The sequence below is a fragment of the Sus scrofa genome, chromosome 11 (assembly GCF_054392235.1).
Source record: "Sus scrofa isolate SSC_HxYL_T2T_F1_AM1 chromosome 11, Sscrofa_HxYL_maternal_Yorkshire_Landrace_v2.0, whole genome shotgun sequence".
NCBI classification, from domain to species: Eukaryota; Metazoa; Chordata; class Mammalia; order Artiodactyla; family Suidae; genus Sus; species Sus scrofa.
In genome coordinates, this window is record NC_139393.1 from 11,863,297 (window position 1) to 11,883,654 (window position 20,358).

The window sequence follows — 20,358 nt, forward strand, 5'->3', positions numbered from 1 at the left end:
TACGTTGGAGGCTTTTAATAAATATGTATTGGTTATGTAAAGAGAATTATGAATAAAGCTGATCAAAAGGCTGTTTGGTTGTCAAACTATGGAACTACTCCTAATTATTATATACTAATACTATAAGAGGTCTGGAATTAATTCCTTTACATGTACAAATTTTTAAACTTCATCATAAGACGTATTTCAATCAAATTTTATAAATGTCTGATTTTTTGCTATAATGTATTTTGTCAGAAATAAAGTAGGCTGATGAGACGTAAAGATTAAAATCTGTTACCAGATGAAGGAAGGTTAAAAAGTGTAACAGCCTAACTTTTAAGAGGGCCTTTGAAGAATGTTCTTAAATAGCTGTGACAGTGGTAGCCATTCAATTATGAGGCTGCTTGTCTCCTTATCAGGCTGAAAGAAAAGGCAGAGGTTACTGAGGAGCGATTTCATGGCTAAGGGAGGCTTAGTGATTTCATGTGCTACCCAGTGTATTTCATCTGTCCTCACATTTTTATTGTACTGCATTTCACTGTTTTTCTTATTTGACTCTGCAGATGAATGTGTTTTACTTATTTCGGCATGTATCTCCACTTGATGTCTGAACTGATGAATGTGACAGTTTCTTGTATTAGGGTTTATTGCGTAGGTAGGCAGTTAGGCAGTGGTCTTTTGAGATATCATATTCAGGAATACATTGTCTAAAAGTGACTGACAAATGTACCTGGAGTTAGAAACTTTTGGTTTGGACTTTTCTAACTTGAACTGTGAAGGAATTTAACTCTTCTAATTTATTGTGAGATTTTTTGTGTGTGTGTTACTGGAAATTACTTACGTCGTGTGAAATTATCTTGGGTATGGACTTGAGTTGATTTCTTTTACAGTTTTATTCCTGCTATGATCACTCTCATCTTTGAGGAATTTTATAGTGAAAGAACTAGCATAGAAATTATGGTATTAGATATTTTACATATTTTGGTCATCTTTTGCAAGATATCAGTATTTCTTCATACTAAATTAGGCTTCCTAAGAGATGAGACTTTATGAAAAAGTCAAAAGGTTTTTCCCCTTTTACTGGTACTTTAAAACTTATTGGAACTTAATCTACCTGAGAATTTATTCTAAAAAAAATTTTTTTTTTTTTTTTTTTTTTGCCTGTAGTGTTTCTGAAGGGATTAAAAACACCTTTATGTGAGAGATGTGTTGAATTTTAGAGGGGATCTTTAATTTTTACATTATTAATTCCGTTATTCTTAATACATTTAAATAGCCCATCTAGCTGAGGTGCTTTGATTATTTCAGTACAGAAAAACCCTGAAAAGCCAGTACTGTAACAACTGCCTTTGAACTGAACTTAGGTTGTATCTTAATCATTTTAGTTTTAAATTAGTTCTATCTTTATGATAAATTATGTCTTTAAATAATAAAATACTCAAAGATAACAAAACTTTTGGGATCACATTACATGAGTTATCTACGTTAGTTACTTTTTTAAAAATATTGAACATTGAAATAGAGAAAATCAAGTCAAAATCTATATTTCCATAAATTTTAATGGATTCTAAATACAGTACATATTTTTTCATTAGGAACAAACATGAGTCATGTTCATAGATAGTTATTTAATATTACCAGGTATTTGTGGGCCAAGAACTTTGTGATAATTCTTTAATAACATGGACCAGAAAGCTCTAGCAAGAAAATAAATATGCTAAGTCATTAGAAGTATTGTTATATTACTTCCTTCATTTTTCTTAAGTCCTAACCCTTTATTAGCATGATATTTAAAGTAAATATTATTTCCTAATTTAATTGAAGCTTATTAAGAATCAGAAGATAGTAATTATTTGAAGAAGTAACCCTACAGATAGATTAATAGCATCATGTTCCTTAAAAGGAGACAGGATTAAAAACCCTTTTCCATTCCTAGAGTAGAATTGCTACTTGCCAAACATATATTACAGTACTGTCTATTGAAAAGTTTAGCAATTTTACTTTGAGATAAAATTTAAATACTTTTTTGTCTATCCAGTAAAATTTTCCTGTGAAAATATGTTTCTAGGTATTGCTATACTTTTCAAGAGAATGTTCTATGTTGTGTATACCAGTTTTGGCTGACACAGATACTTGATTTTTGGTTTATCCTATATATTTAGATCCTCTGCAGATGAACTGATGTGTCTAGACAGGAAGTGGTATGTAGGAGATATAGGAATGGGCTGAAGTATCCTTTATATTTGCCTTTGTATCTAGGGGAGTTGGAAATAGGCAAGAATGGAGAGAAATTTTGTATGGCAGTACACAGAATTTTGCAAGTTTATTGTGAGCCCTGCAGCAATCCGATGCATTTTAGTTACTGGTAAGTTTGTTAAATTATGTTTGAAAATGTACCTCTTCGAAGATGGCCAACTATTTACTATTAAGTCCACCATGTCAAATATACTTATTTTTAAAGATTTTTTTAAAAGATGTAGTATTGCTATTGCATTGGGTTTTAGGTATAAATTAAAAATATTTTGTTAGCAAATGCATTTGACTTTTCACTTGTTAAAGTTGAAGTGAAATTAACATTATATGGATAATTGTATATTAATATTTTGGAATGATAATTTTCTGATTTTGTAATAGAACCCCTCTGTGTTTACAAGTCTGAGTTAATTAGATGTTTGAGAAAGAGTAGTCCTGATTTTGTAATAGAACTCCACTATGTTTAGAAGTTTGAGTTAATTCATTAGATAGACTTTTGAGAAAGAGTAGTCCTTATGTAAAATAAAAAAAACCATGGCATCTTTGTAATTTTGTATGGTTTTATTTAGGAGGGTGATTTATCGTAAGAAATGCTTTTTTGCATTTTTTTTTTTTTCATGGACCATAGGGACCCTATGTAGAGAGGCATTTCTAGTCTTTCTTTTTGGCAGGGATGTTAGGAGTCTTAGTCATCTTTCCCCCTAAATCACTAATTTAGGTATAGGTAAGAATTCCATGAACAAATTAGGAAGTTGTGTAATCTCTATGCGGTAGTTTTCTCTATTCTTTTCAAACACTTAGGCAGACGTATTATGCGTAATTGTCCTTAGCAGTTAACTTGTGAAGTGGCTTTGACTATTGATACAATTCATGTAAAATAGAGTAGATTGCTTAATAGCTGTTCTTTTTTACAGAAACATTTAAAAAAAATCCCAAGACATTCCTTGGTAGTTGTCTTTTTCTTGTAAATGTCTGTCTTTGACTTTAGGACAAAGTAGAAGAGTATCATTGATTTGCAGTACTAGTTTACTGGGGTTTTTTGTGGTTTAAAGATAGAGGGCCAGTTAATATAACTGAGTTTTAATTTCTTGTAATGAAGTACTTTATTTACAGATATACTATAATTTTTTCTAGGTGATATCATGTAATCCATTAATCTTAATTTTTATAATGATAATAATGATGCTATTTTTGCTGTTGATTCTTTTTATGAGAATATTTCTGGTTTGAACAAGAATAGCTGCCTTATCAGAGAATTGTGTTGTGAATCCTATTGAAACCTGAAGAGCTAGGATTAATCCAGAAAACAGAATAACTTTAATTTTGAACCTAAATAAATTTCAAGTTTTCCTCATTACCAAAGTCCTTAATTTTAAGAAGAAAGAAGTTTTTTTAGCATTTAAAATATATTTAGAAGTTTATGTGAATGTAAATAGATAATTTGGGGTACAGTGTAAAGCAGTGTAAATAGATATTTTAATTGTTGATAAAGTCTGGCTTAAAGTCATTTATTGTTATAAACTGCAGTAAGCATATACAATGAAGAAATATATACTTTACTAATTAGGAATGCTATCATGTATAAATGCTGCTGGTTGAAAATTGTTTTATTGTAGTTTTGTGAAGTAATACATTAACCAAGCTTAACTTAGTGCAGTCATTGATTTTCCTTTTGTTTCTTCCTTTGTTCCATATGCATATCAAGTGATTTATCTTTGGCACATATCTTTGGGTGCTTTTATGTGTTTGTGTCTACATCGTGTAATTAATTACCACTTTTTATTTCAGTATACATAAGTCATCTTATTTTCTTTGCTCTCATAAACTTTCCTGAGGGCATATATAGGTATAAGTAATACATCGCACATGTTTCTGGATATTTAAATGTATATAAGTTGTTTTTGAAGAATTGGTCTAAACGAAAAGCTTATTTTAAAAAAATAGGCCTATTTTTCCAAAGAAATATTGTGTACATAGTTATACTTCTCTAAAATAGCATGTTTTTCAGATGAGTATTATGATAAAGTGTTACAGAGAACTGCAGTATTTGTGGGTGTGTTCCTTATGTTAGATTTTGTTGAAGCAGGAAATACATATGTGTAAAGATAAACTTTGATGTTTTATCTTGGAATGCTAAAAAAAAAACTCCACAGCTATGTTTCTATATAATGTTTAATTTTAAAGAAAGAAAACTAATTTTCTCATGCTTGTGAGAAAAGGTATTCTTGCATAATGTAAGATATAATAGAAAAATAGAGATTAGATTTGAATATGCTTGTTACCCTTTTGGAATAATAAAATACAAAAGTGGAATACTATGTTTATGGTCAAAAGTTGATGATTATATAATGGAATTATCTGTACTTTACATGCAGTGCTACTCTTTTGGCATTCCTGGTTGAACTACTTAAAAGTTCAGTAGCCATGCAAGAACAGATGCTGGGTGGAAAAGGCTTTTTAGTCATTGGCTACTTACTTGAAAAGGTAAGTGATATGTATTGATGATTTTATTGGGTAGCTTTCACAGATGGACAACTGACAATCACTATTTATATTTTTTTCTATGGTTTCTCTTTCCATTGACTGTGCAGAGGATATGTTATTGGTCCATTCGCTAACATCTTTATATTATGCACTTTGACATATGTGTAGACATTGAACTAAGTTGTGTGTTAGAAGTCTATATAATTAAGACATTTTGTGTAAAAACAGAAACTAAGGAGAAATTATTTTCTCTACTTTTATTTGAAATTAGAATTATTTTAATTCTTTTTTCCGATTGTGTCTTTGCTATTTTTACATTCAAACTAAGCTTCTTACAAATTTCATCAATTTTAGTTTAAATGGATTTACCGTTTTTGCTTTATTATACAGTTATAAGGTAAAAAAATGCATATTTTGTAGCACAGAAACATTGTATTTTGCTTTGTTCCTGCTTTTAATATATTTGAATATTTAAAGCATCTTTTGTAATCAATACATAGTGTAAATAATACAAATTAGGTGGATTTACTTTTTCCCATCTTGTGTCATTTGTGGTGTTTTTTTAAATGACCTTCTTTGCTTTAGTCACAAATAGACTATTATGGTAATGAGTGCTGATTTTCTGATTATGGTCCCACAAGGGTTTGGTTGTATCATGTGGCGTCCCTCAAGTAAACTGGGATGTCATAAATAATATTTTTCCTTAAGAAATATTTATCACCATCATTAGCTTCCAGACCTTTTCTTATCAATTAAATCTAACATTCGGTTTCTCTATATATAGAACTGTGTAAGAAATAACAGAGGTGAGACCTCAACTAAGAGGAATAAACTTATTTTTCCCTCGCGAAATAGTATTCAGGGGACTTATGGAAATAATTTTCTTAACCTCGGGTTTTTCTGTATTTAAAGTTCTTCCAAACTGTGTTCCCTTTGAAACAAGTACTTTTCTTTCTTAAAGGATTAGTCATAGAGGAGAGGTAGATTATTAAATAGATTGATTATAGGCAGCATTTCTTTATTGAGATAATTTTTTCAGTAACATAAAAATTTTCATTAAGGATATTTGATTTTTTTTAATCATGGAAAATATTTTCCTTTATCTAGAATATTAAGAATCACTTAAACATTTATGTTAAATTATATTTTACATAAATTAGATATTATTAAATATCTTTGTAACACTACTGTGTATGACAAGATTGTTGTCAGGAGCTACCTCTTGAATATACTTTTCATCTGTTTATGAGAATTTACTAGGATAATTTTAAAGTGAGCATTCTTTCACACTTAAATCTTAGCTTAAAATTAGAAATTTGAAAGGTCTGTAAATCAAATAAAAAACATTACATTTTTCTTCTTTCTCATAATTGGTATTCTTAAAATCATGCTGTCAATTTATTAGGTATAAAAATATTTTTATGTGTTTTTAATTTGCATTTTTTAGATTTTGAATAAGATTGGACATATTTTGGAGTTCCCATTGTGGCTCAGTGGTAATGAACCCGGCTAGTATCCACGAGGACTTGGGTTCGATCTGTGGCTTTGCTCAGTGGGTTAAGGATCCAGCGCTGCCATGAGCTGTGGTGTAGGTTGCAGACACGACTGGGATATGGTGTTGCTGTGGTGTAGGCTGGCAGCTATAGCTCCGATTCGACCCCTAGCCTGGGAACTTCCATATGCCACGGGTGCGGCCCTGAAAAAAAAAAAAAAAAAAAGATTAGACATATTTTCATATCCGTTTATTGAAAATGCATTTTTTTCTCTTCTGTAAAGCACTTAAGTCCTTTGCCAACTTTTCTATTTCCTTCCAAGAACCCCACTCTTAGGCAACTTGTAATGTACTTTTGTCTCTATGATTTTGAGTATTCTAGGTATAAGTGGAATCATATAATAGTTGTCCATTTGAATCTGACTTACTTTACTTAGCATAAAGTTTATGTAATTCATGCTGTCACATGAAGCAGATGTTCATTCCCTTTTAAAGCTGAATGATATTGTATTGTGTGCATATGTTGCATTTTGTTTAACCTGTCCGTAGACATTTGTGTTGTTTCTGTCTTTAGCTCTTAGTTCCTATACAAGTTCTTGTGTGGATATTTGTTTTTATTTCTCTTGGGTCCTATTTTAACTCTAGGTTTAACCATTTGATAAACTGCCAGGCTGCTTTCCAAAGTGGCTCCATCATTTTACATTCCCATTAGCAGTGTATGAAGTTTCCAGTCTTTTCACATCCTTGGCAACCCTTGTTATTACCCGCTTTCTTTTTTTTTTTTTTTTTACTCTCTTCTTCCTGGTGGGTGTCAAATGGTTTATTATTTTGTATTTGCATTTCTGTAATATCTAATGTTGTTAATCATCTTCTCATTTACTTATTGGCTATTTTCATATTTCTTTATGAAATGTTTATTACAGAGATGATTTAGAAATTGGTGTCCTGGCATTTGATTCTGGAAACCTTTTTACTTTTCTGTTTACACTTTACTCTGTTTGAGTTCGGCATTCCCTTAGCTTTCCTCATTCTGTAAATACTAATCACTCTCAAATGTCTATTTTCAACTGTAACATCTCCTTTTAGTTTTAGTCTCTGTGTTTGGCTCCACTTAAATGTTTAATAAGCTTAACAGTTCAAAATTAGCGAAACTGTTACCTTTGATCTTCCTCTCAAATCTTTTGTTTTTTAGTCTTCTCTTAGTTACTAGCATTACCTTTCACAAGTAGTTCATACCAAAAATGTTAATTCTTTTTGACTTACTTTTCACATGCTAAATCTAGACTGGCAGAAAATTATCTTTGCTTTAGTATTAAAACATTCAGAATCAGTGATTAGTTCCTACATACCGGTCTACTCCTTTCCATACTCATTCATTGCATCTATTCACACCAGTATCATCTTTCCCTAGGTACCCACAGTCCATTTTTCACTTGCAGTCAGAGTAGTCCTTTTAAAATTTTCCAAATCGCACTAGTCCATCCTTCTCAAAATAAATTTGTACTTCTGGTGACATTGTTTCTCACCATTCTCATTCTTTCTTTCTGTGTTGCAGTCAGCTTTGTACTGACTGTATAAAGCCCTCTTTGCAGACCTTTCCCTTAAAAATTGAAACGGTACACATGCGCTCATCTCAGGACTTTTGCATTTTCTTTTCCCTTTGCTTTTGACTGTTCTTTCTGTAGATATCCACATGACTTTATTCTACACTTCATTCAGGATTTTGCTTATGACAACTTATCAGAAAAGTCATCTCTGATTACTCTCACTAGAATAGTACTCTTTTGATAACCATCAATGACTCTCCCTACCCTGCTAATTTTCTTTTTTTATAGCACCAATCTGACATTTTCTGTACTTGTTTATTTTTTGCCGCCTTCTGCTAGAATGTAGGCCTCAGTTTCATGAAAGCAGTGACAACCTTTTTTTTTCTTACCTTATTTTTTTTTCTTACCTTATCTTTAGCACCTAAAAGTGTGGCTGCCTTAATAAATATTTGCTGAATTGAATTAAAGAAATGAAAAGTACTTGCATATTTATCTGACTACATAAAAAGAAAGTATTTTCATTTTTCTCAGATTAATGTTCACATGTTTTATTTTTAAATAGTCATCTGCCAGATGAATACTATAGATAAAAATGTTCCATTTTTATTATATCATCAACTAGTAACCAGTTAATAGTTAACTGTAACTTAGCTTTATCTCCTTAGAAGATGTAAGTTAGTTATTGAAGAATGTAGTCTAATGAGAGACCTTCTTATTCATCATATTTAGACTCTTTCATGAAAAACTTTTAAGGTATTTTTGTTTTGCCAAAATATGAGTTTGAAGGAAACTTAGAGGTTATTTTCTTGTTCTGCTTGATTAAAATTTTTTTTTCAGGAATTCCTGCTGTGGTGCAGTAGGTTAAGAATCCAGCTGCAGAGCCTAGGGTCCCTGAGGAGGCACAGGTTCTATTCCTGGCCTGCTCAGTGGGTTAGAGGATCCACCGTTGTCACAGCTGAGCCTCAGATTCCATCTCTCACCCAAGCACTTCCATATGCCATGGATGTGGCCATAAAAAAGAAACGAACAAAACCCCTTTGATTCAGAAAGCTTAAACATTAAGGAAGTAAGCTTGCTAATGTAACTGAAAGTCCAGCACTGTGTGGCTTATCAGTCATAGTCCTGGTAGGAAGTAGACGCTACACTAAAACTTGGTTATTGAATAGTTTATTGCAAGGCTCTTTCAAAAAATTGTGAGCATTATTAAGGGAAATCAGCAAAATTTGAAGAGATCAGAGGAGTGTGTAGCATAACTCAAATAAAAAGTTATGGTTACTACAGGAGAAGTGTATCTAACTAGAGTGTGGTCTTTAATAAAGGAATATAGTATATTGACCCCAAAGTGTGAAGCCAGGGAAATGAATACCCCAGACTTCATTTTCTTCCAATCCTTTATTTCCTGCTAGAATCTCTATCTAGTTAAACCCAACTGAAAGACAGGAGACAAGGGCATCTCCCAAGCACGGAAATAGGCTGGGGAAGTTTGGAAAGTGGATCAGTACAGCCAGCAAAACATATCTAGGGAGTTGGACGTAGGGTTTGGTTGTCTGAATATCAATTTTGTCATCAGAGACTCAGTTTGTTTGTTTTTTTTGTATCTCTGCTCTGCTATAGCTACTTTTCTTTGTGCTCATATGAAGTTGCCAGGCGTACTTGGTACTCTGAGTTTTTCCATCTAGATGGAGAGAAAGTTCCTTTCTCCCAATTATTGGACAGGATCTTTCCCTCCAATTTGATTGATCAGCTTAGGTTTTAGCCTACTTTGAACCAGTTATTTTCATATAACTTTGATGCTGGGTCTCTCAACTAATCATTATCTATCTGCCTCTGCCCAACAACGGCAGGCAGAAGTGATTTACAGTGGATTAGGCTATTCAGAGCTCAATCTTGGTATCTGGAGAGGAGCAAAATGGATAATGAAGATCAGCTACTTTATATCTCTACTAATTAAAATAATTTCCCACAATTTATGTGATGCATAAACATGTTCTATATATACAGAGAGAGAATGGTTTCTGTAATAAACATGAAAAATTCTAGCAATCCATTCCATTATGGGCTGCTCTAAGTGTGAAAAAGACCTCTTTTTTTCTGAACAGCAATTTTTCTCTATAATATCCATCACTCCTATTTGCTTTAATTACTTCAGGTGTAGATGTTATTATACAATTGCTTTATCTAGCTTCTTAGATTCTACTTCCAAATATGTTTATTTAGTCCTACTTCACATAAAACTTCTTGCCCATTGTGTATTCACTTACCACATAAAAGTAATGTCATATAGTTTAAATTTCAGAGCTGGCATTTTATAGATTCATAACTACAAATTGTCCAAGTATAAGTCTCTTTTTATAATATCTTTACTAGAGAAAATGAAAGCAAATACCAAATTAAAAATATTTTAAAGCAATCAAATCAAAGTAAGCACATTAAAACAGAGTTGAATATCATCCTTTCATCCTCTTTTAATCTGTTTTATCTGTTCTATTCATAGTGTGTTTTTGAATTTGACATGAATTCAGTTAAACATTTACTGAGGACTTATGCAGGCATCAGACAGATAAAAGATGAATAAGGTAGTATCCTTTTTATATCAGGAAAGATATGTGAATAACTAACAGTAGTTCAAGACAAAAGGAATAAGTGCTACATACTTATAGGTAAAGGTAACATGCTATTGAAGAGAACATTCTTTTTATATCTGGTAGTATTTTGAGTGGGCCAGTAAAAAAATAAACTATTTTATTTAAAAAAAATTTTTTTTTTGGCTGTGCCTGTGGCATGTGGAAGTTCCTGGGCCAGGGATCAAACCTTCACCACAGCATTAACCCAGGCCACAGCAGTGACAGTGCCAGATCCTTAACCCACTGAGCCGTCAGGGAACTCACAAAAACACAATTTTAGGAAAATGTTTCCTGAAGATCAATTTTAGAGTTAAATATTGTTACCTAGCAGCATTAAGAGCTGTGAAAAAAATTTGACTTTTTTTTTTCAGTAATGTGGGAGGCCTCATATGATGCTTCTGGCATAACTTTAATAAAATAGGGAAAGTTAAAAAACTTTTTTCCGGATTATGAATTACTTCTTCAAATGAATATGTTCATAATGGTCAATCTAATTTTATATCACTTTGGTGTTCTTTTTAACACATGGCAATTTTTATGGACTAAAGGTTGATACGAGGGCTATTTATATAGAAACAGATTTTTAAGCATAAAAGTTTAATATATCAGATAATGTTCTTGAAATCATCATTACAATAAAAATAGAATGTATAAGTTAAGCTATGTGAAATTATAACTAGTGAAGGAGCTGGCTGAAGCTTTACATAAACATTTCTCTCTTACTTTAATTTTATTCCCTTATCCATGAATAAAATATTTTAGAATTTAAAAGTATTGTTTTTCATTAAAGTTTCTTTAAAATGAGTGCCTAATCTGCTCTTTTAAACTTAAATATTTGGTTTTTTTTTGTCCCCCTGCCCTTTTTTTTTAAAAATAATAGTTATTTGCTAGGATCATTTCCTCTATAATGAAATTTTCATGTAAACTTATGCTCTGAGGCTCAGTTTAAATATTGTAGGGCTGTTGCTGATTCACTTACCATTGATATTTTATCAAATACACTAATACAAAATCATTGCTAGCCTGTCATACTTAAAACTAGTTAAATATCACCTTCTCAGTAAAACGTCTTTTAACCATTGTTCCACAGATTTTTCTGCCCAGTTCATGTTCTTTTCATATCCTTGTTGTATTTTAACAAGATGTTACATATCTTACCTTTTAATTTATTTTATGCTCCTGTCTTCACTTAGTAGGTAAGTTCTACAAGGATGCGGGACTTGTTTTTGTTTTTATTTTTTTTCTTCAGTTTTGTTCTTTTCACAGTACCTGGCAAATAGTAAGTGCTCAACATGCGCATTTTCTGAATCACTAAATGAAATGGATTGAGCTTTACCTTGAGGTGAAGGAAGTGGACGTGAGGGAGATGGAGTTGAAGGAGCGCGATAGAGAAAGCAGCTGAAACAGTTGGGGGTTGTGCATGGCAAACTGGCTCAAAGAAATAGTTTAATTCGGTGAAAAGTTTAAAACTTTTTTTATTATTCCAATGGTTGATTTACATTGTTGTGCCAGTTTCTGTTGTACAGCAAAATGACGCAGCATACATATCTACATTCTTGTTTTTGTATTATTATTAGCCATCATGGTCTATCCCAGGAAAAATTTTTTAATTTGAATTTTATTTCCTTTAGATATCCTCGCTACTCTTTATTAGTTCCTTTCCTAATTCATACATCGTTTTTAACTGCTTGCCTATCATAGTTGTTTGAATTTGTGACCCCCTTTATGTAGAAGTATGAAAATGCATGGTATGTTTAGGTCAAATTTATTGAATTGCCCTTTAAATGAGCATGATAAATATAAGCAAACCATATGAGAAGTCACCTTGGTAAGACAACATAATTCCTTTTCGACCTTAATTATCCTATACTGATAAATTTGGACTTCAATCAGTAGATCATGGAGATAAAGATGTGGTGTGATTTGTGCTGTAGGGGTGAGTGGTAGGTGATTGTTTACCCTAGGGAAGACGGTGATGCTACAAAGGAACTCTAGATGATGAAAGAGAAAGATTTATGTGGGAAGACGAACTTTTTGATATTTGAGTTTAAATTGTTAACTTTTTGCGTGTTTGTTTTTTAGGGCCACACCTGTGGCATGTGGAAGTTCCCATGGTAGGGATCGAATAGGAGCTGCAGCTGCTGGCCTATCCACATCCATAGCAACACCAGATCCAAGCTGTGTCTGTGGTCTATACTGTAGCTTAGGGCAACATCGGAGCCTTTAAGCCTCTGAGCAAGGCCAGGGACAACCCCGCATCCTCACAGATACTATTTGGATTCTCAACCCCCTGAGCCACGATGTGAACTCCCAGATTGTTAACTTTTATGAAAGCAGTTATTCTATAATATTTTCATCTGAAATTATATGCTGGGGTAACATTGTACAATAAGATGCAATGGACACCTCAAATGCTGTTTAATTTATTCTGGTAAGAAGTAATAGGTGAAATTAATATTAGTAATGTATTTTATTTAAACTGGTATATCCAAAATATTATCACATCCACATATACTCAACAACAACAAAAAGAATAGTAGATATTTTGCATTATTTTTTTCAAATCCCTTCCAAATCCAGTGTGTACGTATTTATAGAACATATCACCTAGTACCAGCCACATGCCCAGTAGCCACCTTTGGCTAGTGGCTGCTGTATTGGACAGTGCAACTTGAAGTTTTGGTTTTTATCTAAATACCATTTGAGTTCCCATCTTGGCGCAGTGGACACAAATCCAACTAGGAACCATGAGGTTGCGGGTTTGATCCCTGGCCTTGCTCAGTGGGTTCGGGACCCGGCGTGGCCATTAGCTGTGGTATAGTTTGCCGATGCGGCTTGGATCTGAGGTTGCTGTGGCTGTGGCGTAGGCCAGCAGCAACAGTTCCAATTAGACCCCCAGCCTGGGAACCTCCTTATGCCGCAGGTGCGGCCCTAAAAAGACAAAAGGCAGATAAATACATACATACATACATACATACATACATACATACATACATACATACCATTGGAAGGTCTGTTGTCTTTTTGGAAAGTCTGTTGTTTATGTAAATACCATTGATGATAGGTTTTCTGTTAGTGATGGCGGTTAAAAATTCTTGAAGGGAGTACGCGTGGCAGAGATAGTGTTATATATAAAGTTGTGGAGCATGAACTATCATATAGGAAGAGTGTATTTATGATATGAAGGCCAAATAAATAACCTTCAGCAGTTTCTATCCTTTAAGCAAAAGATTCTGAAGAGTAATCTGAAGGTTCTGAAAACCAAAGGAGAACAGTATTTCTAGGAAAGTGAGATCTGCTTTTTCAAATGCTATGGATTTGAAAGGTCAGAGAGATTTTATATAAAGCAAGATGCATTGCATTTGTCAGCATGAAACTCATTTTTATCTTTTAGAAGAAAGGAATCATTGTAATGGCAAGGTCGATTTATTTTCACTTTGGTTTGGTTTGGAGCTAGTGAAATTCAGCACTTCTCTTTCCCAGTGTCTTTTGTGTGTGTGTGTATGTGTATGTATATACTGTCATGATAGTAATTGTATTCCATTTTAATTTTCGCTAAGATCTTTTCCAATTAGTCAATTTCTGTACAAATTTAATGAAACCATTTTATTCATAATTTATTTTTAGCTATTTTAGAGTGGCATTATTTAACTTGAGTTATTTATCTGCATTTGTCCTGGAAAGGGCTTCAAATAAAACTATCATTTAGAGGATTATCATAAAATTCTGGGTTTCTAAAGATAATTAAATTTTGAAGAGCAAAGAAAATATAAAATATTACATTTTATATTTAAAGTATTAGGAATTACACATGGAAATATCATATGTACTTATTCTAAGACAGCAATTTTACAGTTTGATAATCTATATATTTTCATCTTGAATTTCTGCTTTCTTTAGTCATCAAGAGTTCATATAACTAGAGCTGTCCTAGAGCAGTTTTTATCCTTTGCAAAATACCTTGATGGTTTATCTCATGGAGCACCTTTGCTGAAGCAGCTTTGTGATCACATTTTATTCAACCCAGCCATCTGGATACATACACCTGCAAAGGTACATTTTAATCTCATTCATTTTATTTTAGTGTACTGTTATAAATTATAAATATAAATTATTGTTAGTGGAGCTAAATTATCAGTGGGAGACATTTGGATTTTTCAGTTTATTTTGCAGTCAATCTGAAGCAGATATGTTAGGCAGTATCAGAAATCAAAATAGTAAATATGTAAATATTAAAATAAATGAAACTATGGTTAAAAATTATTTCCTTATAGGCTGATGAAACAGTTCTGGAACTTGATAGTGGTGATGGTTGCTAAAAAAAAAAGTTGAAGCCATACTTCTTTTTGTTAAATGATCATAGATAATAAATAAATAATAGATTAGAAGGTATTTTCCACAATTTCAAAAATTATTGGGACAGTAGAGAAACATTGATTATAAACCCTAAATTAGACATTAGTATTGCACGAATGTTAGATTTGCTGAGTAGTGGAATTGTATTTTGGTGAATGTAGGAGAATGTCCTTAAAGGATTTACACTGTGAAATATTTAATGGTGAAGTGTCTGAATATCAGCAACTTCCTTTCAAACATTTCATCAAAATATATTTATATATTTGTATCTATAATATGAGGAGAAGTAAAGCAAATATGGAAAAATAATAACAGCTGGTACATCTATTTGACATTTATATAATTTTTTTAGTTAAAAAGTTTTTAAAACAAAAAATCAGGGAAAATAGCAATAAATAACATTAAGAATATGCAAGGAAGTCTTGAAACTCAACACTAAAAAGATTTCAAAAATTAGATGTGATGTAATGACTGCATTCTGATGTCATTAGATATGATTCATACCTTTCCAATAAAGAGACTCCAGTAATTAATGCTAGAAAAAGAGAAAATAATAAGTAACTAATTCTACCATGATAATTATAATCATTGTGGCTGGAAAATTGCTTTTATTGTGAATATAAATTTATATCATAGTATGTAAAAATATGTTTTGAAAGCAGTATATACATACATTTTTTAGCTAGTGACATAAAATTTTTATTTTGAACACCTAAATTTAGCCTTCTTATATTCTAGTGGAAATCAGTAATGAGAGACATTTTTCATGAATTTGAGCTGGCTTTTATGATCTTCAAATGTTCCACACAACTTTGGTTAAATAATGTTTAAGTTCTAATTTTTATTATGGTTTGTCATGTTAACTATTGTGCTAAAACTCAAAACTGAAGTCTGTTCACTCTTTAAATAAGGTGTTTAAATGTGTCATCTGTACACTTACATGGTTAGATTCTGAGACTGTAGTAATAGGTTTAAGAAAATTTGAAATTGCGTGAACTTTTATGATCTTTGTCAACAATATGTATTTTTTCCAAATATGATTTCATTAGGTTCTGTTTCTTTGAATTGCTGTAATATATTTGAGTAAGGGCCTTCCTCTAGTTGGCTTTTTAAATAATTTGACCTTCTTATCAGGTAATTTCAGTGCAATTATTAAGTCATTTAAAATTATTTTCTTGTTAATAACTATTAGATTACATTTAGTAAAATTAATTTTATGAGAATGTGTTGATCACAGATTATTTTTTATAATGTAAATAACATTAAACAAAGTTATTTTAAACCTCAAAATAAATGGTTCTTTTTGGACTTTAAAAATTTACATGTAAATTAGAATAATGTATATTTATAATATAAATACTTAAGGCATTTAAAATTTTTTTTAATATTTTGCTAACATTCTGTGTTAGGTTCAGCTTTCCCTATACACGTATTTGTCTGCTGAATTTATTGGAACTGCTACCATTTACACCACCATTCGCAGAGTAGGAACAGTATTACAGTTAATGCACACACTAAAATATTACTACTGGGTCATTAATCCTGCTGACAGTAGTGGCATTACACCCAAAGGTTTAGGTAAGTGCTGTATTTCTACCTTGCACTGTACTGTGATTGTTCGATATCCTAAGTGCTGTTATACTGAACAGGTGTACATGGTTATGAAAATAACACTAGGCTGTTGTTGTCTGTCTTATGTAGTAGACTGGTATATTGAGAATTTTTTGTGGTGAAGAAGAAGCTTATAGCTTTGGTATTAAATTATTTTTGGAATAAGGGTAAGTAAAAATAAGTAACATTGTACCTTTTAGTCTGTATGGTTGTTGTGATTTAGGAAGATATATATGTTCATAGCATTAAAAGCAATGAATGATATTAATTATGGCCAGTGTATTCCAATACAGTTGTCTAAACATTTTTAGATTGTTGTCTTTCTTTATATTTTTCCCCAAACTTCACTCTTTGTTCCAAGTGAAGTAGAAACTAATTTAATTCTTTAATACATTGTGTTATTTAAAAATATTGCTAGTTTTCCTGTCTATCTATCTATACTCATTATAGAATAACATAGGAGAAAAAAATTGTTCATAACCCAAACACCAGGAATAATAACTCTTTGAAGTTTGGTGTGTATGCTTCCACTATTTCTCTTTGCATAAATATGTGAAATATTTAAACTCTTTTACAGAATTTTGATTTTTTTTCTTGAGTTTTTTCTCTCAACTCTACACAGTAATCTAAGAGTATACCATTTACATGTTTCTAAAGTTTTGATTCTTTAAATAATGCAGTGATCTGCTACTTTGAATAAAGTCATTCACCTTCATCTCTGATTTGTTTAGAATTACTGAGAAAGGGTCTTATAGGATATATTTTGATATTTTTTAGAGATATTAGTTTACAATTGGACAACACTATGTTAAGGTGCTTTTCTCAGCATACTCATACTAGCATTGAAAGTTACCATTTTATAAAAATATTTTGCTAGGAAAAAAAGGCATTTCACTATTCCAGTATACATTTATTAGCTTACTTTTATGTCTTTCAGTTTATTGATCTGACTTTTAAAATGGTATTATTCACATTCAGCTCTCTATCCTGGCTTTTCCCATTTCTTTTAGACTTGATAATGGTTAAAATTAACTGACTATGCTTTGAAATCTATGCTAAGCACCTACATATTTTTGTTTAATCATTTACATATAATGTAATTATATATAGAGAGATATATTTGCACATATACATATGCTTATATCTATATATAGTTGTCAATATCACTCCCATTTTTGCGTATCAGGAAACTGAAAATTGGTATAAAGTAACAGAACTAAAATTTGAATTGTGTCTCTCTGACTCATAGCCCTAGTTTTTAAAATTACACTGATAGTTTACTCTAGACAAATCATACATTCGTACATATTCATTTCTGCCTCAGAAAATTAATGTCTAATTTACAGAAAAGTCGCAAGAATTGTATAAAGAATTCTTAAATGCACCCCCATATTTCCCAGTGTGTTATATTTTCCCGTATGTTTACCATTATATTTTTATGTAAATATAAACACATATACAAGCATACATATTTTTCTGAATCAACTGAGAAAAAACATAGATATTGCGCCCTATCACACTTAAATACTGTTTATTTCCTAAAAAGTAAAGGCACTATTTTGGATAATGAATGGTAATCATTAAAATCAGATAATTAATATAAAGCTAAATGAAGTATTTGTATATTTTGGAGATGAATCCCTTGTCACTCACTTTGTTTGCAAAGATTTTCTTCCATTCTGTGTGTTTTGTTTTCATTTTGTTTATGGATACAGAACCTTTTAAGTTTAATTAGATCCCATTTGTTTATTTTTGTTTTTATTTTCATTACTCCAGGAGGTAGAGAAAAAAGAGTGTCCTGCTTATGTTTTCCTCTAAGAATTTTCTATGTGGTTTTGGATTGGAACTGAAGTGTGAACTTTTGGTTATTAATATATCAGTTTAGATATATGCATCTACATCTATATTTATCTTATAATAAGTAAATAAATAAATATCAGGTAATTAATATTAGTACAATATCAGGTAATTAATATTAGTACAATATCATCTAATTCAAAGATCCCATTCAAATTTCACCAGTTATTCCAATAATATCCTTTCTAGGAAAAAAAAGTGTTCTTTCCCTGAATTCCAGTAAAGAATCATGTATGGTATTTAGTTGCCTTGTCACCTTAAGATTCCTCAATTAGATTGCTTCCTTTAGCGTTTCCTTTTTTTTTCATGGCCTCGATATTTTTGGAAGAACATAGGCAGTATTTATAGAATGTACCTTAATCTGAATTCATTTGATATTTGCTCATGATAATTCAGGTTTTTCATTTTTGGAAGGAATCACACAGAAATCATGCCAATTATGTCTCTTTGTTATCATGTCAAGAAGCACACAATGTTGAGTTGTCTCATAACTAGTGATGTTAAGTTTTGGTCTGCCAGGATTTTTTTGGTTTTTGTTTTTTTTTTTTGTCTTTTTAGGGCCACACCTGGGACATATGGATATTCCCAGGCTAGGGGTTGAATCAGAGCTACTGGCCTACTCCACAGCCAAAGCAACATCAGATCCAAGCTGTGTCTGTGGCCTATACCACAGCTCACAGCAGTGCTGGATCCTTAACCCACTGAGTGAGGCCAGGAATCAAACCCGAATCCTCATGGATACTAGTCGGGTTCGTTAACCACTGACCCAAAACGGGAACTCCTGCCAAGGTTCTTTACTGTAAAATTCCACTTTCTCCTCTGTAATCATAAGTAGTTGGTGGAGAAATACATTGAGACTATGTAAATATCCTGTTCTTTAATAAACTTTTGCCCACTGGTTTTAGTTAATTGATGCTGGTTGTCAGACTGATCTTTACTGTGATGACGGCCAAATGGTGACATTTTCCAGCATATTTCGTGGTTTGAATTCAACTGTAAGGAGCGACTTGTTTTTCACCTCCATTTACTAATGTATTTGTTTATTTTTTAGTATGAATTCTATGAATTCTTGTTTTATTCAGTGTTATATCAACAGCTGGCACACTTTCTCCGCAAAGGGCAAGACAGTAAATAAGGGCTTGGGGAGACATAAATCTCTACTGTAAGTGGTCAGCTCTGCCATTGCATTGCAAAAACAGCCAGAGACAGTATGTAAATGAATGGGTGTGGTTTGTTCCAATAAAACTGAAACAAGTGGCTTGGTGGATTTAGTGCAAAGTCTACCTCCCAGTTGTGACATTATTTTGATGTTCACATTGTACCATATTTGGCCAGTAGAAGTTCCCTCACTTGAGTCTTGGGACTGTATGACAAATATCTATACTTTTTTAGTACTTACTTGCTCTTCAGTAACAGGTATTTTTGATTCATGTTATGTTTTTCTTATCTCAGTCCTGGAATCAGCCATTTCTCCAAGAAGCTCTAGCTTATTCTGTAGATATGGCTTTTAGAAATCAGGATTGGGTGTTAGGTGTGTTTATTGTGCTTCTTGCTCTTTGGGTATCATTACTTCCAGGAATTCTCATTGGGCAGATCTAGGAAATATAAGTTTAAATGCAAATACATATGTGCGCATATCTAAACTGATCTATCTATATTAATAACCATGAGTTCACACTTCAGTGCCAATCTAAAACCATATAGGTCATTTTAGCCTCAAATTTATTATATTCACAACTTTCTTTCAATATTGAGAAATCTGGCTCCCATTGGCTTTAATATTTTTGTATATTTACTTATTCTACTTTATGAAACGAACATGCTGACACACACACTATCAACTTTTTGGCTTTGACATTGCCACTTGGCTCTGGTTGTCTTTAGCTCTGGCTCTGAATTGTCCTTGTCACCTCCTCACTGTTTCTTTGCTGTCAACCATACTACTGGCCTCTGTTGTCTCCTTGCCCTGACCCAGAAGGTGCTGCCAGTCTTAGTTGCCTCCTTGGCTCTGCTATCCCCTGGTATCTCCTTGGTATCTGCTGCTTCTGCAGATTCCCAGGCCCTTAAGGCCCCACTGGCTCCAGCCACCTCAAGGAGAAGGGAAGGAAGAAAACAAGTAAACATAATTTAAAAATAAAGGTAATAGGAACAT

The 20,358-nt window shown here is 32.1% G+C and overlaps 1 protein-coding gene across 21 annotated transcripts in view; it reads left to right on the top strand.

Annotated features, from left to right (window-relative positions):
- The window catches only part of NBEA (neurobeachin), a 644,629-nt gene that overhangs the window by 141,085 nt on the left and 483,186 nt on the right, over positions 1–20,358 (top strand). For 20 of the 21 annotated variants that reach the window (XR_014819172.1, XR_014819171.1, XM_021065197.2 and 17 more), the window contains exons 11-13: positions 4,611–4,719; positions 14,283–14,435; positions 16,148–16,316. Coding sequence is in view for 19 of the 21 variants with exons in the window: in XM_021065197.2 (XP_020920856.2) it covers positions 4,611–4,719; positions 14,283–14,435; positions 16,148–16,316 (431 nt within the window). In the remaining 2 variants the exon portion in view is untranslated. Of the gene's footprint in view, positions 1–2,241; positions 2,348–4,610; positions 4,720–14,282; positions 14,436–16,147; positions 16,317–20,358 lie in introns of all 21 variants that reach the window. The other variant, XM_084981460.1, reaches the window with a different exon arrangement.